Source organism: Myotis yumanensis, unplaced genomic scaffold (assembly GCF_028538775.1).
Source record: "Myotis yumanensis isolate MYYU_CA2020_CCGP unplaced genomic scaffold, mMyoYum1.0.hap1 SCAF_3, whole genome shotgun sequence".
NCBI lineage: Eukaryota > Metazoa > Chordata > Mammalia > Chiroptera > Vespertilionidae > Myotis > Myotis yumanensis.
Window position 1 is genome coordinate 24942087 of NW_027223754.1, and position 22584 is coordinate 24964670.

The following is a 22584-nucleotide window of genomic DNA, read 5'->3' on the forward strand; positions in this document are numbered from 1 at the left end:
TAGACAGGGACAGATTGGTTTGAGCTGACACGAAGAGGTGGGTAAAGGTCAGCTCTTACAGGGCTCCGTGAGTAGCAGGAGAAGTTTGGATTCTCTTCTGACCACAGTGGGAAACTTTCAGCGGATTTTCAGTGGAGAAGAATAAAATATGGAGTATATTTTTAAAAGCTCATTCTGGCTGCTGTGTGAGGAATGGCATATAGAAAAGCAAATGGGTCCACAGGGGGAAAGTTAGGAGGCTGCTACAGGGAGTCCAGAAAAGATAGAGATCAGAAACTTGGACTAGGGTGCTGATAGAGGAGAAGGAGAGATGAAGACTGATTTGAAATATGTAAAGGCATAGTCTAATCTATCAGAGGCAGGACTTGCTGACAGATTAGATGTAGAAAATAGAGTGAAGGAAAGGAATCAAGATTAACTTCTAGACTTTTGCCTGGAGCAACTATATAAATGATAGTGCAACTTAAAATATGGTAGATTGGGGGAGAAGGCGTTTGAAATTCTTGGAAGGAAGTCAAATGTTCTCTTTTTAATTATGCTTAATTAGATATGTGTTTTGGACATTGGAATAGGGAGTCTGGAGTTCCAGGGGCGAAATCAGGGTTGAATATATATATATATCCATATTATCGATATGTATAAATGGATAGATAAATTGATAGAGTGTATTTGGATTAGATAGCTTCTGGAAAGTGTGCTGACAGAAAATAATAGAGCACCAGAAATGGTCTTTATAAGGCCCTTTGTGACCACGCGTTTTTGATAACCTTTCTAGGCAGGAATTGTAGAGAAGGTGTTGGGGCTGGGCAAGGACTTGATGCCTGTTCTAAGTTTTATACATTTTTTTTCCTTAAGGTTTGTCCCACTCTCCAACCAACTCTTATCCTAGTGCCAGCTTCAGTAGATGGCTTCCTGCAACTGCCAACATTAGTGCCACATAATAAGTTTCCAGCTTTACCCATTCACAAAGTGGCAAAGCTATTTTCTTTAGAATGCTCTTCCATAACCCTGTCACATTTTAAATATCTATATATCTAAAGTAAAAGAGACAATTTCACCAAAGGAAATTGGACATTTTATTGTAGCTTGTCCTTGACAAATTATGTAAATAATAATGCTTCTGATCACAGATGTTCCATTTTCCATAACACCTCTACAATAAACCCCTAAGCCATAGCACCAGCAGAGTTTTTTCCCTTTTTTCTTTTGCTCATCAATGAGAAATAAATTTTATCTTTCCCCTCAAATTAATCTCAGTATGTGAAAAAATCATGTCGGTTCCTGGTTGTATTTTAATTTTTTAATATTTTGGATATAGCTCATTCCTAGGTGGATATTACTTATCCTACACATGAGTCTAGAATATTTTGATTAAAGGCATATGATTCAGTGAAAAAAAGAAATGGATTTTCATTTATAATTTTACAGGTTCCTAAAGCAAAGAGATTCCAAATGCTATTCATTAATAAAACAAGTTCATCTTCCTGAGAAAATTGGAAAGATCTAAGTCACTCTGTCTTTTATTTAATTTTTTCAGAGACACAAAAATGACTCAGCACTTAATGCTTTAGTCTTTCATTTGGCATTTCAACGTTCGGTCTTATATCATTGTTACCAGCTTTATGGTGTACTGTGGTGGTTTTGTCGCATGATAACATGACTAGGCTGAGCAGCAGTTCCTACAATTCTCTTCCCTGTTTCTGGTTTTGTCTTTTTACTCTTGGAAGGTCAGCTCTTTTGTTTCTTACACGCCAGATTCCCCTGCAGAATGCTCACTTCACTGAGCTGAAGGTGGTTTACTGTCATCCTCAGAGGTTCCAGCTCACACTCGTGAACTGGAGCTTGTTCTTGCTCTTTCCTGCTATATATCCATTTCCCTGTCCAACATCCTGTTCTGCAGGCTTCAAGCTCCAGCATCAGATGCAGTGCTTTAGACAGTGCTTAACCAGTGCCTACAACTACCTAAGGTCAAATGTGGTGCTTGTCTTTCTCTGTCCTTTTATCTCCTTTAAAGGACACATCTAGTCCCCAGGCTCTAGCTTTCACTTATCTAGCTGAATCAAAAGTCTCCATTTTAAGCCATGGCTTATATCTGCATTTCAGGCCCATTTCCAACTACCTACAGCACACCCAATGGCACTTGGCTAAAGTGTCATTATTTCAAAAGCAATGTGTCTAAAATCAACTTCCTAAGGTCCCTGCCAGTCTCTATCAGTATTCCTGCCATCTCCCAGGCTAGAGAAAGGCAGGAATGTTAGACTCTTTCTCTGTTGTCTTATCAGTAATGACTGTTGAATGGTTCTTCTGAGCCCTAGAGAATAGCAGGGGCCAGGGAGGAAGTTCAATGGGTGGCACTCAACTTTGTTTAGAGTTCTGTTTTTCTCAATTTCCGCATACTATTTATTTTCAGAGTGTTCTGCTGTGTAATTTTGAGCTCTCTTGCAAAATCCTTTCCTCTCTGCATGTCATATGTCACCCTCTGCCCTTCTCACTGTGGTCGTCTGTGGGCTGCAGGGCATTCTCCCTCATCCATGGAGAACAACGGTAAGAAACTCCCTCTCTCTGTTCTTATCCCAGCCATCATGTGGTCATCATGGTCTTGAAACATCAGCAAGACTCTCCTGGCCAAAATCAACCACCACCTCCTAATTGACAAACCCTCTAGATGTTTTTGATCACCTTTCTACTTGACTCTTTCTGGTATTCAGTTACTCTGCTCTGCACCTTCCTTTTTGAAATGTATTTATTTTTGCTTCTGAAGTACTTATCTGTCTTGTACATCTCCTATTTAGAAAAGAAATGTAAAATGTGTCATTACAAAAAAAAGTTCTGACTTCTCTTCGTCACCCTGTGTGTGCACGTGTGCACACACGCACATGTATATATGAATGTGTGTTTATTCTCGGTTTTTCCCAAATGCTCTCCTTAAATGATCTCATTTATTCTTTTCTCATTCACTTCAATAATCTCCTGTGAGGTGATGACTCCTGAGTCTGCACCTCCAACTATCATCTATTTTGTGAACTCTAGCCCACAGACCTAAATGCCCATTGGCACCTCCACCTGAATGTTCCCAGACTCCTTACATTGACCCACCCCAAATGGAACTCACCCTTGTTCCCCAGCCAAGCTTTATCTCATCCAAGTACATTTTTCTCATTATTCATGTCTGTACTAATCTCTCCCTTCTCTCAGTTTTTTGCATGATGTTATGTAAAATTACTTGCATATATTTAAATATTCTATTATGCTCATCTCTTAATTTAGTCTCTTAATTTAAACTCTAGGCTTCTTGAAGGTAAGGATCATACCATTCGCTGGTCCTATATCCTTGAAGTATCTGGATTTTAGCTAGGCACAGCATGACATTAAATCATTCTCAAGAATTGGAGCTCTACAAAAGGAGGACATGCCAGAATATCATATCCATCTGCATGTAAATTCAATTGTAACAGACATACGTAATTCATCTTCTTCTTTGACCAGTACTAGTAGAAGTAATTTTAAAGCAAAATACCTATTAAAAAAGAAATGTTCTAAACTAAATTTTTTAAAAAATTACTTAGAACTGTCTTAAGAAATTTCTTCATCTGTATGGTTCTGTAATACTTGATAACATTTCTATCTCCACCTTCAACTCTCTAAGGCCAGATGATAAGGACATGATTTATTAGACTATAGTGGCTCTGTCTCTAAAGATATCTGTTCCTTGACTTTGAACACCAGTCAGAAATTGGGGTAGTGGGGGAAGCTTGTAAGTAGAAGCCAGAAGCAGGGCTTTCAACTCCTTCTTTTGATCCCTAATGTCAGGACCACCCATAGGGGTTGCTATTGACATTCTACCAAGTGGCAAGTGGTGGAGGGAGGAGGAGTCCTATCCACTTTTTCATCCCAGACTCTCAGAGACCATATACCAGCTATTGAATAACCTTTCTCTGACTAAAAATCATAATGAAGCTACTTGTTCCCTGTCTGTCCTCCAAAAAGATAACAATGGGTGACTCCAGTGATCCGCACATGTACAATTATTCCAAAATATCTGAAATCATTGATTTATGAGCACTGAGCTAAAAAGCCAAAGAAATCATAGTGGACAAAACTATGATGGTAAGGGAGCCTAGAAATATTCTGTGTAAGAATATATTTAACTTGTCCAGCTGGTGGGGCTCAGTTGAGCATCATCCCAGGAACCAGGAGTTCACATCCAATTCCTGGTCAGAGCACATGCCCAGGTTGTGGGCACCATCCCCAGTAGGGGGCATCTAGGAGGCAGCAGATCAATGTTTCTCTCTCATCAATGTTTCTAACTCTTTCTCCCTCTCCCTTCCTCTCTCTGAAATCAATAAAAACATTAAAAAAAGAAAACATTTAACTTATAGAGTTTTATATTTTCCCTTGTCTTTTTTATAAATCCATAGTATATGAAAGTGTGTGTTATTTCTTCAAGCTTGTCTGGCTCTGGGCCTAAAGAGGATAAGCTCAATCTTGCCAGTCCCAGCCTCCCCGTGATGCCTTCTCTATCCCACTTAATGATATCCTTTATATTTCTGCCTCAGCACCTGCCATCTAAATCTCTCACAGGTAAGATTCTGATATTTTTGATTTATACATCCCATTGTGCAATTATCTCTGGGATTTTTATGGGAAAGTAGAAAAAGTGAATTTTTTCTCTGTGGAAGAATATTTTTGACAATTAGCTGGCAATTACTTATGTGAAGAAGGTTATCACTTTGACAGAAGAAATCAATTCCCTGAAATCACATCATAAGGCAGACCAGATATTACAGCCTGTCACATTCTCTCATGGAGATGGAAAAGTTACTCACAATTAGCAGAGAACATTTTTGAATGATATTCACAATTTTCATTGACTTTAATCACTCTACTCCTGTGTTGGCCTCAACTCTAATTAAATAGTGGAGGGAAATAGACTATTAATTGTTGAGCATTTATTGTGGGGATAGGATGAGATATTTTAATCAAAAGATCCAGGAATAATCCTACTTCAAGGTTAAAAGAGAAATTACCTGCTTTGATAGTAAAACAATCTGCGTTAGGACAACAAATCCATTCTTGTTACGAATATCTGACTCCTATGGAACAAATCATATATCGTCAATTCCTAGAACCATACACTAAAAAAAGTGTTATAAACATGAAGAAAGAAAGAATAATTAATTTCAACAGAAGTTGGATAGGTAAATGTCTCTAACCTTCATTCTTGATCAAAATGTCAGGTACTCTTAACATAATTTTTAATCCAGACTTCTTCCTGTGCTTAATAACAATAAAATACCCTATCAGGTGTTATCAGATTTAAATAATCATATATAACTAAAAGGGCTCTACAAATAGAACCCAGAACAAATAAAGTTTTGAGTGAAGAAAGCAGTTTTCTTTGGGAAAGGACTTAGAAGGCAAAGCTCCCATGACTGCATTCAACAAAACTTCCTGCCTCATTCTGTTCATACCTGACTTCCTCCTGGATCCTGAGTCTATCTTCTTTCCTCCTTTCTTAAGCCAGGTTGCAGGCTACTCTGGGCACTAAGAGCTGTACCTGGAGCCCACAATCAGGGAACCTGGCAGGTCCTTGCTGTGCACTACCCAGCTCCACATCACTGACAGCTGCTCAGAGTGCTCACTGACCTTCATCACTGAGTTAAACCACCAATAATCTCTCTTGCAATTTGAATGGGCCAAAGAATTATAGGATCACTCTCTGGAATCACAAAACTTTAGTGTTTAGGCATTTTAAAAATTACATGAGCACTTTAAGAAGGGAACATTAATTTGTCATTTTCTACTAAGTGATTTAGAACCTAGCACATGGTGGGTCACTTAATAATTTGCTAAACTATTGACTCAATCAATAAACATCCAGGTTTTCCTTCACCATGACATGTTTCTTCACTGAAAACTTCCAGATCATGAATGGATCAAATTTCACCCACAGAAATGAATCCTTTTGATTCACTATAGAGATACCACTTGCATATTCTAGAAGGTTGGCTAATTCGCTACTTGTTACTGTGTTTCTTGATAGTTAAATTTAAAATAAAAGATGCCTCTCCAATGTACACATATATTAAAAAGCATTGATACATCTTTTACTTGTACTGATGTTTTCCTGCAATACTGGTATGAGAGAGCCTGTCCCCTTTCTCTTCAGATTTAGAAAGGGGACAACAGATATTGCAACTACATTTCCTGGCTGTAATGAATCTCTCAGATTACAGTTTGACCATAGGCACACTTTTACCTTCAAGATTCTTACATAATATGGACTAACAAATTATGACATCTATTTCTAAGACTAAGAAATAGAAACCTACATGGTTGGCTTCCAAACCTTGTAGGTATGGAGGCTGCTGAAAAATATGAAGCTCCTTCCTAGTCAGTTGCCTTTAAAAGCTAAAGCTGGATTTAACATGAGAGAAACTTTAGAACACCCAGTAAAACCATCTACAACAGAGACTTAAATGCCCTTTCTCATATAGACATTCAAGGACAATAGATTCTAATTTAGTAAGTTGTCTGCTCATGCAAATCTTAGCTATATGTAAGTTTATCTTATTTAGCACCAGAAAGATGTTATGAAACGAATCTATTATCTGAACTTTATCCATTACCAAGGAAATAAAATCAGAGTTCCGAAACTCATCTACTTAAGGCCACTATTAAGATCTTTTAGTAAGAACAGACATAAGTTCGGTGGTGATGGTTTTAGAAATCAAAAAGAGTAAAGTGCACATGTTATCCCGTTTGGTGTCTTTAGAAGAAAGGGCACTTAAATAAGGAAGAGAACAAATAGATATAGCTCTAGAGAGCATAATAGCACCAGAGGCAGCGGGTAGAACTTTGAACTAATTGTGTCCCGAGCTTGAAATATCACCCACATTTTTGAAAGCTAGCTTTATAGATTGTATTTGACTACTCAGCATGAATAGACTGAGCTTTTTCTGTGACCCTAAAATCTATAGAAAATCACACATTTCCTATTTGCTATTAAGGACTATTAAGAGTAAAATATATATATATATATATATATATATATATATATATATACACACACATATATATATACATATATATATACATATATATATATATATATATGATTATAATGATGCTTATATAAATTTATATTTTTACTAAGGTCCAGATTCTGGTTCCATCTGGCTAGTCTTAACACAATATAGAATGGTCTCAATAATATTAGTGCAAAGAAGAAAAAACACACAAATCTTCAAAATGTTTATAGTTAAATTATAACTGAAATAACAGTGAATAACATTTAAAGAAGTATTAGCCTTATCCATGGAGAGCATTTATTTTTTTGAGAAAACTCTTCCAATTAAAGATTGAGCATTTGTCAAATGTTGTGACTCAAAGTTAGATTTAATTAGTTAATATTGAGATTAGCCTGACTCTGGTATGAGCAGAAGCATATAGATGCCCGAGTAAAATGGATACACATGCTTTTAAAATAGTAAAGTGAACGGGAAATAAAAATGAGTTCCATGTAATCAGAATGATTAAACAATTCTATCCAGGGATTTGCAAAAAAATATTGGGAGAATGATTTTAGGAAATTCAATCAGCAGCATAGTTCAGTTTATTTTATTTTATTTATTTTCAAGGTTCATAAATCATGGTCTTTGGAGAGTAATGTGCTAACTACAGGTGAATGACAAAATACAACTGGTAATCAGAGAGCTGGATAAAGTGAGAAGCCTGGATAGGAATCAGGGTGTAAAGACCATATGGAATCGGGAGCATTCAGAACGTGTTCTTTCTGGCATTGCAAGACTGAATATCAAGCTTGGAGCTGTTGTATAATATGAGGACTTGGAGCAGAATGAGGATAGTCTTTGGAGGCTTGTCTTTATATCTCACTGCTGGTTAATAAAATTTTGGGTTCTAAACCCTCAGAAGGCCTGAAGTTTGTGCGAGTCCAGAAGCCCCAACTTTGCGCAAGAAACTAGAGTTTGTTATGAAAAATTCTGGGGAAATCCTGTAGAAGAACTAGTGGGACAGCAGAAGTATTGTTACCTCAACAGTCATCTAACCACTCCTCAAGGCCCATTTCAAGTTTAATTTCATTAATACAGAATGATAATTAACACGTAATGAGGAAAAACTTCACGTCCAGTACTGTCTAAACAGTTTAATGCATTTGTTGGTCTTAAAACTCAGTCCTCACCACAGTCAGTTTTGGTAAGCATTTTTACAATCTGTTATACTTTACTAATATAAAGACTAAGCCACAGAGAAGTCTTTAAGTAGTATGTTCAAGGTCACACAGTTAGAAGATAGAGCCATGATTGAACCTTGATGGTCCCATTCCAAAACCACTTTACTGCATTCAATCCTCAGTAACCTCTCCTAATGGGCTCCAACCAGATGCAATTTCTTCTTCCTCTGAATTCCAGCAGTGTCTTATACCTCTTATTCTTAACATATCCCATGTTGATTTTAACTGTAATTACTTGACTACTTGTTGTAAATCCTTCAAATGGATTATAAACTTGTTGAGAGCTATACTTATCTCTATATCTCCTTCTGTTGTCCCCAAGGCCTATCTTTTTTTTTCTAGTTGTTGCTTTTTGTTTTGTTAATCCTCACTCAAGGATATCTTCCCATTTATTTTTTTGTTTTTTAGAGAGAGTGGAAGGAAGGGGGAAAGACAGACAGAGAAACATTGATGTGAAAGAGACACAGTGATTGTTTGCCTCCTGCATGTGCCACAGCTGGGACCAGGGATCGAGCCTGCAACCAAGGTACCAGCAAATGAAGTATGTGCCCTTGAGCTGAATCAAACCCGGGACCCTTCAGTTTGCAGGCCGATGCTTTAACCACTGAGCAAAACCAGCTAGGACCCCAAGGCCTGTTTTAATGCCCTATACAGAGAAGATTATCAATAGATTTTGGTTCTGGGCTGCATCATACGGGCTGATTTGTGCAGTCACTCACACAACTAGCCCATCCACATTATGACAATCCCAGCTAAAATGGACCCACTCGATCTTCTCCCCTAACCCAAAAAGAGGTGGTAGAGAACTGGATTGAGTAACACAACCAAGGGCATGTTTTCATTCCCATCATATCTCCTACCCCTACTTTCCCCCCAAAATTGAGCTACATGAAGCAAGGTCCTTCCTTTATTTAATTTAACTAGAGGCCCAGTGCACGAATTCATGCATGGGTGGGATAGGGCCGGGCCAGCGGGGAAGGGGCCGCAGGCAGTTGACCAGCTGGCCTAGCTCCTGATCGGAGTGTTGGGGGCAGATTGGGGCCTGGATCAAGCTGGTTGGCTGCCACAGTGTGCCTCATAGCCACCGGTCATTCAGTCGTTCTGGTTGTTCTGCCATTCTGGTCTCTGGGCTTTTATATATATATAGATTCCTTGGCAGCCCATGTTCCATGATGATTTTTAAGAGATTAGACAAATGATGGGTAAATTCAATGTTCTACTAAAGTTTGGTTGGTAAAAGTCAATGGTAGCTAAATATAATTTACAAACAAACATACTCTAATTTCTAATGAACTTTGGTGAAATGTGTGAGAAGGGATTATGGTATACCCAGAATAAGTGCAAGTGCAGAATCCAGGACTATTTAGGTGAGGGCCAAGTCTCCCCTAGAACCTTTCTGACTACCTTTTACTTATCCCTGTTGGCCTGAGAAGACACCAGAGTTTGTGATCTGTATTCACAACATGGAATAAAGTTAGAATAAGCTTTTTTCTCTACTTCCTGCTTATACAATCAATTTTACCCCTCTTGCCCCAAGTGATAAGCATTTGGAAAGTCTCTGGCCTTTTTTTAAAAGGACAGACTGAAAGGCCTCCAGGATCTCTCTCCTCTTATAGAACCTAATGGTTAAAAGGGTCAAAAAGATCCGGGCCACCCAGCAATAGAGAAGTAAACACTAAAGAAATATTTTACAGTCAATCTTCTACCAGCTGAAAAATATAAAAGTTAAGGAAGCTAAACATCAAAGTCATAAAATAAGAGAATGTTAGAATTGATAGAGACTTGACTACCCCATATTCCAACTCCCTGTCAAATGAAGATGTTGAAGCTCAGTGAGGGGAAAGGAAGAACTGATATGAGCCACAATGTGAATGAATCCCAAAAACATTATGTTGAGAAAAAGAATGCAGAAGGAGAAGAATTCATACTGTATTATTATATTAAGTTCTATACAGGCAAAATGAAGCCATGGTGACAGAAATCAGAAACTGTTTGCCTGGGATGGGGGATTGACTGCAAAGGGGCTCAAGGGAGCTTTTGATGGTTGTGAAAATGTTCTCTCTTTTAATTGGGCTGGTAGTTACATGGCGTATAAACTGTCAAAACCCAACACGTTATATACCTGAAACCTGTGCATTTTATTGTATATATATTGCATTTCAATAGGTGGATTTTCAAATAATGTTTTAAAGTGGTTAAAAGCTACCAGGGTGTGAGAAGGAGGACTGACACTGGGGCTCTGGTTGTCTGACTCTCAGCCAGGCCTATTGGGCTCCACCACCCTCCCTCCAGTTCTTTTCTCTTTCTTGATGCACTTTTCAGCACTAAGTCAGGTTGGTGATTGGTCCTGATGACTATCTGAAACAGCATGACAAAGAACTGAGAGGTTTCAATGGGCCCACAGTTAAATCTGGGACATTAAATTATCAGCTCAGAACCACTCTGGAGACAGCCATGACTCATACAAATTTTAAGCAAGACAAAATAATGATTATAAGTCCCCCAAGAAGGAGGTGGGTAGAAAATGAGTGAGCTAAGGAATATTAGATGTCATCAGTAATTCTAGAAATAATATGACAGAATGAAGGTGCTTCCCATTTAGTTCTTTCCAAGCCTGCCAAAGGTCTAATTTATTCACATACTGTAATTATAATGTATCCCTAGGTATGGCATATATAGAAAAAGCATGCAAGTGAGACTTTGGAAAAAAAATAGAGCTGTTAGAATTGCCTGTGCATTAGTGCTATATATAGAGAGAGATATAGGCTTGTTTTGTTGTTGATTTTTCTGTCTTCTCTGGAATTCTTCTTCCTAAAGGCCACTGTCTCTTTCATTTGAGAAGTTGAACTCTGTTTCATCAGAGGCCTTCCACCAAAAGGGAGGGCTCTTGACAATAGTAGACTAGAATGTTCTATTAAAAACAGGGCTAAAAAAAAGAGAACACCCTTTGATCCACAGGCCTTGCCACATTCTCATCTCTGTGCTGCTATAGGTACTCTATTTACAGTGTCTAAAAGTGCCCTGGGCTGGAAAGATTTGATGACACTCCATGGTCTCTGCTGTCTAGAAGAGCTATTTTGCACAGCTAGAATCATAAAATGAGACAAGCAAAGCAGTTTCCTTGTATTCTAGATTTTGCTCTTTATTTCAAACCTTTCCAAGCAGCTTACAAATGATTATCAACTAAAGAGAAACAACCTGTCATTCTTTGGGAAAGGACAGCTATATTTTCAATACTATCTTATGTCCTGCTCCTCTCAAAACTTTACTGAACTTTTATACTTTTCAGAAAAGAAAACTTTCTCTTTCTCATGAAAAAAAATATAGCACAGTATCAAAATCCCAAACCCTTTGGTTATGAAAATTTTTCTTTAGTGTCAATAAACCACATTGAATATTCCACAAAGAACATCTATATTTTTAGCCTTTGAAGTACATTCATTGATTCATTGTTAGTTATTTTGTTTGTTTCTTGGAGTTTTAAGTAACTTTTATTTATCCTAAGTACAGAAGGTTCTTAATGGTTGGCATATCTTCCAAAACTATCTCAATTATTACTGTGTACCCCTCACATAACTACTATTCTGAATGAAGGAACAGAATCCCAAGATATTTAAAGCAAATATATTCCAGCTCTGAAAATTAGTCTAAACATCCATCCATTCAATCACTTCACAAATAAATGAACATAATGGGAAACTGCATAATATAAAGGCTCTGTCTAGAGGATTCACCGAGTTGAAGAGAAAATCTGCAGAAAAAGCAACGGATACTATTTAAGGCTTCCCATCAAAGGAAAAAACAAATTTAGAAATTGCTGCTAAGTTCTGATCAGTCCGATTTATTCTCTTAAACACTTGTGTGTCATTCTCAACCAACTGAAGCATCAAAGTAAGCAATGACAACTTTTATATCCTTTATTCTAGGTAATACACTGTCCTAAGGCTTGAAGTGTTCCCAAATCTCAAATTTAAGTACATCACGTGGGAATTGGTCATTAGTCTAAGGTTTGTACTCATCTGCCTTTAAATTTCATTGTAATCATTTGTACTAATTGACAGACTAGCTCCCCTGGAAACACTGAAGAATCTACTAATAGGCAATTGCTTTAGAAGTCAGTGTGATCATTTGCATTTCTAAACCTTTAATCTCATTAGCTACTTAATATTTCTCTTTAACAATGGAGCAAAATTTGACTGCCACTTTCCTGTTTATGACATTTACCAAAAAAAGAAAAAATTGTCATTGCTACCAGTAAAGAGCACATACTAGATATGGCATCACTTTCAAAGCATTTTAATGTGTTCCTGTACTCCACTCAGACAGAAGTTCCACCCCATGCATATCAGTGGTGGCACCATTACCATCATCACCATCACCATCACCATCATTGTCATTGGATAGGCATGATAAGAAGTTGCCTAATGGGATATTTGTGGAATAAGTCAAGTAGGTTTTACACAGTAATACTTTCTTCAGGCTGCCCTTAAAAAAGACCATAAATTGCATAGCTTAAAACAATAGAAACATATCAGCCTGTGTGGCTCAGTTGAGTATTGTTCCATGCACCAAGAGGATTCCCAGTCAGGTCACATGCCCAGATTGCAGGTTCAATCCCCAGTGGGGGGCATGCAAAAGGCAGCCGATCAATGTTTCTCTCTCTCCATCTCCCTTCCTCCCTCTCTAAAATCAATATAAAAACATTTTTAAAAACCAGAAATTGATCCTCTCACAATTCTAGAGAACAGAAGTCTGAAATCAAGGTGTCAGCAGGGCACATCCTCAAAAAGCTCCAGAGGAAAATCAATCATTGCCTCTTCCAGACCCTGCTGGTTCCTGGTGTTCCTGGTTTGTGAAAACAGAGCTCCAATCTCTACCTACGTCTTCACATGGCCAGAATCCCTTTGTGTCCCATTCTCCTTTTCCTTTCTCTCATAAAGACACCAGGCATTGGATTTAGGGCCCACAATAAATCCAGAATAATTCCATCTTGATATTCTTAACTACTTATATCTGCAAGTAGTTCTGGGTGGACATAATTTTTGGGACATATTACTAATTCTAATAAAATGGTGAAACCTAATTGGGGAGCTATTTTAAGAATGTTAAGACTGAATTCAGGATGAGAAGGAAAGAGTACTAGGATCATGAGGAAGGCATGGAAAGTGGATACACATTTGCCCTGTTCTTGTCATCACTATTCACTTGTCTATAAGGGACCTGAGACTTAAAGAAGGTTTGTCAGCGCCCAAGATCGCTCAGTGGCAAAGTTATACGAGAATAAAATCTACTGACTTAAAAGTCAGTGCTCTTTTCATTATATATTTTAATAATATTTACTCATCTCAACACTTTTACTAGAAATTATTAGTAAAAATATAAATATACAATATTGAACATTGCTGACACCTTAATAGTTATGTTGTTTTAATTCATCAGATTAGGATAGTTAGGAACCATTTCACTGGCTGACTTCCATTTCTAGCCCCAATAGGGTAATTGGTATAATGCTAACCTTTAACCTGAGAATGAAATAAAAGCTGGATAAAGTTTAAAGAAAACAGTTTGGAAGCTTTGAAGAGCTGGTATAGCTGATGTTGGTATATGTTAAGGAAAGTATTGCTAGTAAGAAAGAAGGCCATTTCATGGTGACAAAAAGTGCCAATTTAACAGGAATACATAAAAAATCCTTTATTTATAAGCATCTAATAATGTACCTTTAATATATATTTTAAATAGAATTAAGAGGTCCCTTAGGCAAATCCATATTTATAGTTGGAATATTTTAACTGCCTCTGTTTCTCATGGATATCATACACATAAAAAAAAAACAGTAAGGGCATAGGAAATTTGAGCAATATTGAGAAACTTAATGTAATTGATATATAGAGCCATTTACCTAATTATTGAAAAAGATACTTTAAAAAAAATGAATATAGGATATTACCAAGATTGACCATATGCTGGGAGCACAGAGCAAGCCTACACAAATTTCAAAGGATTGAATTCATTTACAGTATGTCCTCTGACCATAGTAGAATTGGCACAAAAATATAAATATAAAAATCTCCCAAATATTCTAAGTTAACCATGAGTAAAAGAGAAATCACAGTAAGAATAAATAAATAAATAAATAAATAATGATGAAAATACCACATATTACAACTTCTGGGATATAAAAAAAAAGATGACTTGCAGAATATAGCAAAAGCAATTTGTAGCGGCACATTGAGAGCCTTAAATGCATATATTAGAAAAACAGAAACACTGAAAAATTAATAATCTATACTTTGATGTTAACAAGCTAGGGGGGGAAATGCAAATTAAATCCAAAGGGAGTAGGATGAAGATAATTTTAAAATGGTAGAAAATAACTGTACATAGAGAAAATCACCAAACTCAACACTCATTCAACAAAAGCAAATAAATATTGAAACATTTCTAAAATTATCAATAGACAAGAAAAGGAAGGGGCACAAATAAACAATGTCAGGAATAAAAAACATCTTCCAGACAAAAATAAAATTAGATCATATCATGAACAACTATATATCAAGGCACTTTAAATTTTAGATAAATGGGCAAACTCATTGAAAAACAACATATTCAAACTGATCCAATCATAGATAGAAAATATGAACAGTGCTCCATTAAAGAAATTAAAATTCTAGTAAAGATATTCCCATATGATTAACTCCAGATGGCTACATCAGTTAGTTCTTCCTAATACTTAAGAAATAATAACATTGGCCACAAACTCAATCAGGGATCAGAAATAGAGAGAAGACCTCTCAACTTGTTTAATGCTGTCAGCATATCTTTTGATACTAAACTTGACAAGAATGTTACCAAAAAAATTATGGAATGATGTAGCTCATAAACATGGCCACACATACACACACACACACACACACACACACACACACACACTCCAAATTAGGTATGAGGGCAGATGAAGTAAGCATGTGGGACAAAGCTATTACAATTATTTTCTTCATATTTCCCTCATTTCACTCTTCAGAGGGAGAGCAACCTTGTGCTGAGGTAGAAAAAAAAATGTGTTTATTGGAAAGAAGATTGCACAGTAGGAGAAGTACCCTTCTGAAGTCACATATAATTATTAAATCCCACCAGGGAAGTACTAAAAATTTATCATAGTACTCTCTATTGGCAGCCTTTCATCCCATGCCCATGTGGTGACTAAGTGAAATGGAAGAAGCAGAAGCATGAGTCACACTGCAAGATTCAGTCCCGGATCTGCCATTTGTTGGCAAGGTGATGTTGGGTAAGTTGCTTTGTCTCTCTGAGCCTTAGTGTTCTCATATAAAACAAGGGATCAATAGTATTTATCTCAAAGTAGTTAAGTGGATTAAATGAGATAATAGGCTGGCATAGATTCTGGCAAGTAAAGTTTTATATATGCACATAGACAGACAGAAAATTTTCCAAAGCTGGAGATACTGTCTGCATTAATTATTTACATGATTCATGCCACTCAAAATCACTGTCTACCTTTCTACATTACAAATATATAATATATTATATGACTAGAGGCCCGGTGCACAAAATTCGTGCATGGGGGCGGGGGTCCCTCAGCATGGCCTGCACCCTCTCCAATCCAAGACCCTTTGGGGGATGTCTGACTGCTGGTATAGGCCCAATCCCTCATTCCTCTCACAATCCTGGACTGCTGGCTCCTAACTGCTTGACTGCTTGCCTGATCGCCCCTAAGTGCTCCCTTGCCAGCCTGATCACCCCTAACTGATCCCCTGCCTGATCACCCCTAACCACCTCTGCCTTGGCCCCCAGAGCCTAGACCCAGGCTTCCCTCCTCTGGCCAGCCACAGGCACCTGGCACCCGGCTTTGCTGGGGACAGCTGCAGGCACCTGGGACCATGGGCGGCTTTGCCCTGTCCCAGCTTTGTCAGGAAGGACATCCAGAAGATCGTCTGGAAGATGTCCAGTCTAATTAGCATATTACCCTTTTATTAGTATAGGCTAGAGGCCCGGTGCACAAAAATTTGTGCACTGGGGGGGAGGGGAGGGGGTCCCTCAGCCTGGCCTGTGCCCTCTCGCAGTCTGGGACCCCTCGGGAAATAATGACCTGCTGGCTTAGGCCTGCTCCCGGGTGGCAGAGGGCAGGCCCAATCCCTAGGTGCAGCCCCTGTCGGGCTCAGAGCAGGGCCGATTGGGGAGTTGGGGCGCCGCCCCCTGTCATGCACAGAGCAGGGCGGATGGGGAGGTTTCGATGCCACCCCTAGTCACGTTCAGGGTAGGGCCGATTGGGGGGTTGGGGCACTGCCCCGTCACACTCAAGGCAGGGTCGATGGGGAGGTTGTGGTGCCACACCCTGCCACGCAAAGAGCAGGGCCGATCAGGGGGTTGGGGCGCTTCCCCCTGTCACAGAGCAGGGACCATCAGGGGGGTTGGGGCTCCGTACCCTGTCACACACAGAGCAGGGTCAATCAGGGGTTTGGGAAGCTCCCCCCTGTCACACACAGAGCAGGGCCCATCAGGGGTTTGGGGAGCTCCCCCCTGTCACGCACAGAGCAGGGCCCATCAGGGGGTTGAGGAGCTCCCCCCTGTCATGCACAGAGCAGGGCCAATAGGGGAGTTGGGGCGCCGCACCCTGTCACACACAGAGCAGGGCAGATCAGGAGGTTGGGGTGCCGCCACTATCACACTCAGGGCAGGGCCGATGGGGAGGTATGGCTCTACCCCGTCTCACATAGAGCAGGGCCCGTGGGGGGGGGGGGTGGTTGGGGTGCTGCCCCCTGTCACACACAGAGCCGCAGGGCTGATCAGGGGGTTGGGGCACCGCCCCCTGTCACACACAGAGCTGCAGGGCAATCAGGGCGTTTGGGCGCTGCCCCCTGTCACACACAGAGCCGCAGGGCAATCAGGGGGTTTGGGCGCTGCCCCCTGTCACGCTGATCCCGGTGCCGGGAGGCCTCGCAGCTCCGCTGATCCCGCCTGGCAGGGTCACAGATCCAGGTCCCAGACCGCAGACAGCCTTGCCTGCTGCCGCCTGCCTTCAGTATGCAAATTAGCCGCCATCTTGTTGCTTCAGGGTGGGGGTCCCCACTGGGGTGCCTGGCCAGTCTGGGTGAGAGGCTGAGGGCCGTTTTCAGGCTGGCGGGCGACTGAAGCTCCAAACCTCTCCTTTTTTTCTTTTTTTTTATTCTGGCATTTATTTACCTTCTATGGCTGTCACTGGAGCTGAGAGCCGGCTTTCTCTCTGAGGCTCGGCTGAAAGCAGGTTTCTGGCCTTTGTTTTCTGTATTCGAAACAATGTTGCGACTCCAGCTCTGAGATCCCAGCTGACTGACAGGAGTTTTCTGGGGGTTTGTTTATCTTCTATAAATGTTACTATGTTTCCAACTGAAGCTCAGAGGCCGGCGGGGAACGTTGGAGTCCTCTGTCACTGAAGGAAGCAAGCCTCCCTATTCGCATCAGCTGCCTGGCTGCCGGCCGCAATCTTGGCTGACAGTTACTTTGTATATATTCACTGATTAGCCAATGGGAAGGGTAGTGGTCGTACGCTAATTACCATGTTTCTCTTTTATTAGTGTAAATAATATATTAATATTATCTATATTAAGTGCAATAAATACATGACTCTAAAAGATTACCATTTATTGTTGCAGCTACTTGCAATATCCTGGTCTGTAGATTCGATGCATGTTAATTAGAATGCATATGGTGCCTTTTACAAAGTTGGAGAGATTAATAGACTATTTGGAGGAGGAGGGCACAGCAGCGTCCAATAATCAATACAAGCACTCTAGGTACTCTATAACAAATCAGAGAAAAAATTTTTTTGCAGAATTCCCTTGATAAAAGTACTCTGGGGTGGATCAGAGTAAAGTGAGTCATGAAAGTGCCTTTGACTCATGAGACAGCACAACATGGATGAAGAGACTGAGAGTCAGTAACCAAATCTAGGCTTCCATTTCCTCCCCTGCATCAGACCCCCTGTAACCTATGTCTTAAAAATATCCTTGCAAAGAAATGTCCTTGCCTGGAATGTACTTCCTCAAATGCCTGCATGAAAAATTGTTACTCGTACTTTAAAATCACACATTCATTCCATCGGAAATGTTTATGAGCCCCTTAATAGGCATGAAGTGCTGTGCTAGGCACCAGGGTTCTGACGGTGAGCAGCATCAGACCACGACCTCAACCTTATCTGTCAAACTCTGCGCCAACACACCCATAAACTTGCCCTAGTTGTTCTCTCCCTAATACTCAAAGCTCTAGGTGTCCACGTGGTATTAGAGAAAAACCTGTGTGTTTACATCCCCCTTCCCCCTGCCCCCCTTCCCCGCCCCCCGCCTGGCAGGCAGCTCCACAAGAGGCAGGCCTGGGTCAATTCATTTTTTATTTCCCAGTGCACACCTCAGAGTCTGACACATAGTGGAGCTCAATAAATGTGTGTTAAATACATCATTTATTATTTATGGAGCCTTGGTACAGTCAAATCTGTTAAATGATTCTGCTCATAAATAGGAGAGAAACGAAAACAATTACACTCAAGAAAATTATAAACTTTTGAGATATTCCTTGTGTATTTTTTTCTATTTTGTTAGATTTTTATTAGCAGTCCTAGCAGCTACTTTAAAAATGCCTTCAAAGCTAACATCATTCACTTCTAAAGAGATGCAAAGTATAAATATAGGTGAAATTATGCCTGATTAGCCTTGTTAGGTTTAAAATCATGAGAATTTCTTTTAAAATAACGAACTAAGCTTCCATTTAATTGGAAATACGTATGTATGTGAATGATTTAATATACCATAAGATTTGTTAAGTTTCTAAACTAATTAACAACATTCATCTAGAAATGGAAAGAGGTAGAAGACATTCGTGGAATTTGACATAACACCGAAGTCTGGCACGTCCTTCAAATAGAGATAACATTGTTTATTTAAAAACCCTTAGAATAGATATACATGTTTCCTGAAGTTTATAAAAAATGTGCTGAACTGTCCTTGAAAATGAAAGAAGAAAGCCTGTCATTATTTGTGCCCCCAAAGGAGAAGAAGCCATTCTTCAAATAATGCTAAGCAGACTTGGGAGACTTCTGCAGCAACACTACCAAGGGAACTTTGGAGATAAAGAGATGCAGTTTAAATGCAGAAATAATTAAAATGGCTATCCTTTAACCATCATCTAAAAACCACAAACAAAAGCACAAAAGAGTGAAAGTACCTACTTGGTCTGATGTTTAGATCCTTTCAGGTGGGCGTGATACTGTTCTATTGAGTTTAGAGAGACACTGCAGATGGTACATCTGTAATTGCGCCTCAGACCTGTGGACAACAGACAGACCGCATTAGCTGCATCTTTGTCTTCAACCACCTGAATGAATTCTAGAATCTCCCAAAGTCAGGGACAGAATGTCTTAGCAGTTATCTGGTCCATCCCACCAACAACATTTTGATCCCTCCTTCCAGAGCCCAGGCAACATGTGTCTTAGCAGAAGTATAACTGTGAATATGTTAGAAGGTGCCTGCTCCATTTATGGGTGGCTGACATTATTAAAACACATTTTTGATATAAAATGGTTCTGGAAATTTTGTAACTTAAGCAAAGAAGCAGTGTAGTCCTTCTCAAGGCAGATAGAAATGGTAAGCTGTCTTATCTGCATGAAACTTGAGACTCCAGGGAATACCTGTCTCAATTCCTCCTCCACAACTACTCCAATGGCAGAGTCAGAGAACAACTTACATATCATTCACTTGGGTTCTTCTTTCAGGATCATCTTATAAAATGTAAATACTCAGAGGGATCATATATTAATCTATTTCACAAGAAAGCTTACTTCCCACTAGAGAGTTTAAAAGGATGTTATCTATCTATCTATTTATTTATTTATTTATTTATTCATTTAATTTGTTCATTAATAGAGGATCAACTTTGAACCAGGCACTGGGGATTCTAAGATGAAGAAGATGCTCTCTGTTTCCAAAGAGGTTATTAAAAACCTCATTCCTTTGTAATATTGACTCATCTAGAGTCAACATGTTAGAAAGCAGCTTCAACAAAACAACTTTAAACATTTGCCACAGCTCAGAGACCCACAACTGAACACATTCCTTCTAATGGTGTGTCCCAGCAGAGCAGAAAGAAAAGGAAACCCAGAGTTAAGATCTGAAACTGCAGATATAAATCCTGGCTCCCATCATTTCTGGTTGTATGATTTAGAGCAGTGGTTCTCAACCTTGGCTGCACATTAGAATCACCTGGGAATCTTTTTAAAATCCTGATTTCTGGGCCTCATCCTCCGGAAATTCTGTTTCTTTGTTATGGGGTGGGGCCACAACATTAGTAACAAAGAAACAGAATTTCCGGAGGATGAGGCCCAGAAATCAGGATTTTAAAAAGATTCCCAGGTGATTCTAATGTGCAGCCAAGGTTGAGAACCACTGATCTAGAGGAAGTCACATAATTTCTTCCTAGCCTCAGTTTCCTTCAACTGCAAGATGAAGACAAGACCATCCACATCACAAGGTTGTTATAGGAATTAAGTGAATAGTATATATTAAAATTCTTAGTAAGAGTTGTTTTTATTAATTTTGCTCCAAAATTCAATGTCTTACCATTGTAAAAACCAGACTATACAACAACTATAGCAATTTTTTCCTGATGAATGCATAGTATTTTCTAAGAGACAAAATTCTTAATAGAAAAATAATGCACATTGTTAGCCCTAGCTGGTTTAGCTCAGTGGCTAGAGCATTTGTCTGTAGACTGAAGGGTCTTGGGTTCGATTATGGTCAAGGGCACACATTGTTAGAATTTTACGACCTGATATCTGGGTGCAATTATACAAATTATTTGACTTCTCTGTACTTCTGTTTTCTTATATGATTGTGGGAGGACTGAGGAAAAACGTGTGAAAGAATGACTGACACATAACAAGTGATCAATATAAATTAGCTATTATTATGATTTCAAAGAGGTGTTAAAATGGAATTATATCTGTCCCAATGTCCAGATGAAGCCCTAAGTTGAAGTCCTAAGATGTAGATGCTAACTACATCCACATTACTAAAGTGAATAGGAGGGCCACAATTCAGGGCATCCAAAGGAAGTGATTAAGAACCAGTTTCCAGTCCCAAGCTCATCATTCACCACCAGTCTAAAAGAGAGATAGAAAGAAATAGGTAGAGAGTTTCTAAAAGGGAGCTATACAGTACTGTGAGTTTTACTTCTCCTCCATGTGAGCTGTGGGAAGAGTTCTTCTCTCTCACCTGAAACCTATGGGAAAATAAATAGCTAATCACAATGGAATCAAAACCACAGATCTCTGAGACCTTTTTGGGAAGTAATCTAAGGGACTCAAAACTTTCCAGATACAGACTGATGATTCAGAGATGAAATAGACAACTGTTGACTCTCTATTCCCTTAGGCTTAAGCAATGACTCCCAAACTCCTGAGTGTGCAGACAGCCTCCAGTTATGGTGCTAAAATGTAGATTCTCCGGCACAGCTTCTGGAGATTCCGATTCTATAAGTTTTGGATATGGCCTGGGAATATACAAGAAGTTTCAGACTAGTAACTCCAAACCTCAACATACACACGTGCTTTAACAAGTACTGCCCCATAGATTCATATGCCTTTCGGTAACCTGAATTTGTCAGAACAATGGAAGGTCTTAAAATGTTATTCTATAAAAAGAGCTGTGCTTATATCACTTTTGAATTTCACAGGTGTGCATGATTGAGAAAGTTACCATAGTCCCCAAACCCAGAGGCTGTAAGTTATCACAACCAGCATGCTTATGAGTTGTTTAAATCCTTATCTCCCCTTTTATGCATGGAATCAGAATATGAAAGCCAGCTTCAGGCCTTTCTCACTCCACAGTTCTCCATCAATCTTCTCATAATAAATGGTAACTACTTTTTATACAGGTCCCCTTCTGACTACAGACTAATCAAAGGTCTCATCATAACAAATGGAGGTTCAGTTTGGCAGCAGGCATAAATATTTATTTTTAAAAATAGGCACTTTTAGGATCACCAACAAATCTAAAAAAATATTCTGATCTCTTACTTTCCACTAAAGTTTTCATGCTCTGCAGCCAAACAGAGGCGTGGGCAGGGAATATTTGGCACTTTATTGCGATGCAAACTACAGGGAGTATAAACTAGAAAGGCTGTGCGTATAAACAAGAACAAAGGCAGCAAAGGAGCAGAGGAGTCCTCCCCCACACATGACACAGTGTCCTTGGTGGGAACTTAGGGCTTTATTAATGCTTAGTTGAAAGCCAAATACTTTGGAATTATACAGCTCTTTCTTCCTCAGAGAACCAGCGAGTCTTATT

General features: G+C 39.3%; 1 protein-coding gene across 1 annotated transcript in view; it reads right to left on the reverse strand.

Moving 5' to 3' along the window:
• The window catches only part of ZMAT4 (zinc finger matrin-type 4), a 330350-nt gene that overhangs the window by 31899 nt on the left and 275867 nt on the right, over nt 1-22584 (reverse strand). The window contains exon 6 of the mRNA XM_070408446.1: nt 19470-19566. Coding sequence (XP_070264547.1) covers nt 19470-19566 — 97 coding nt within the window. The remainder of the gene's footprint in view (nt 1-19469; nt 19567-22584) is intronic.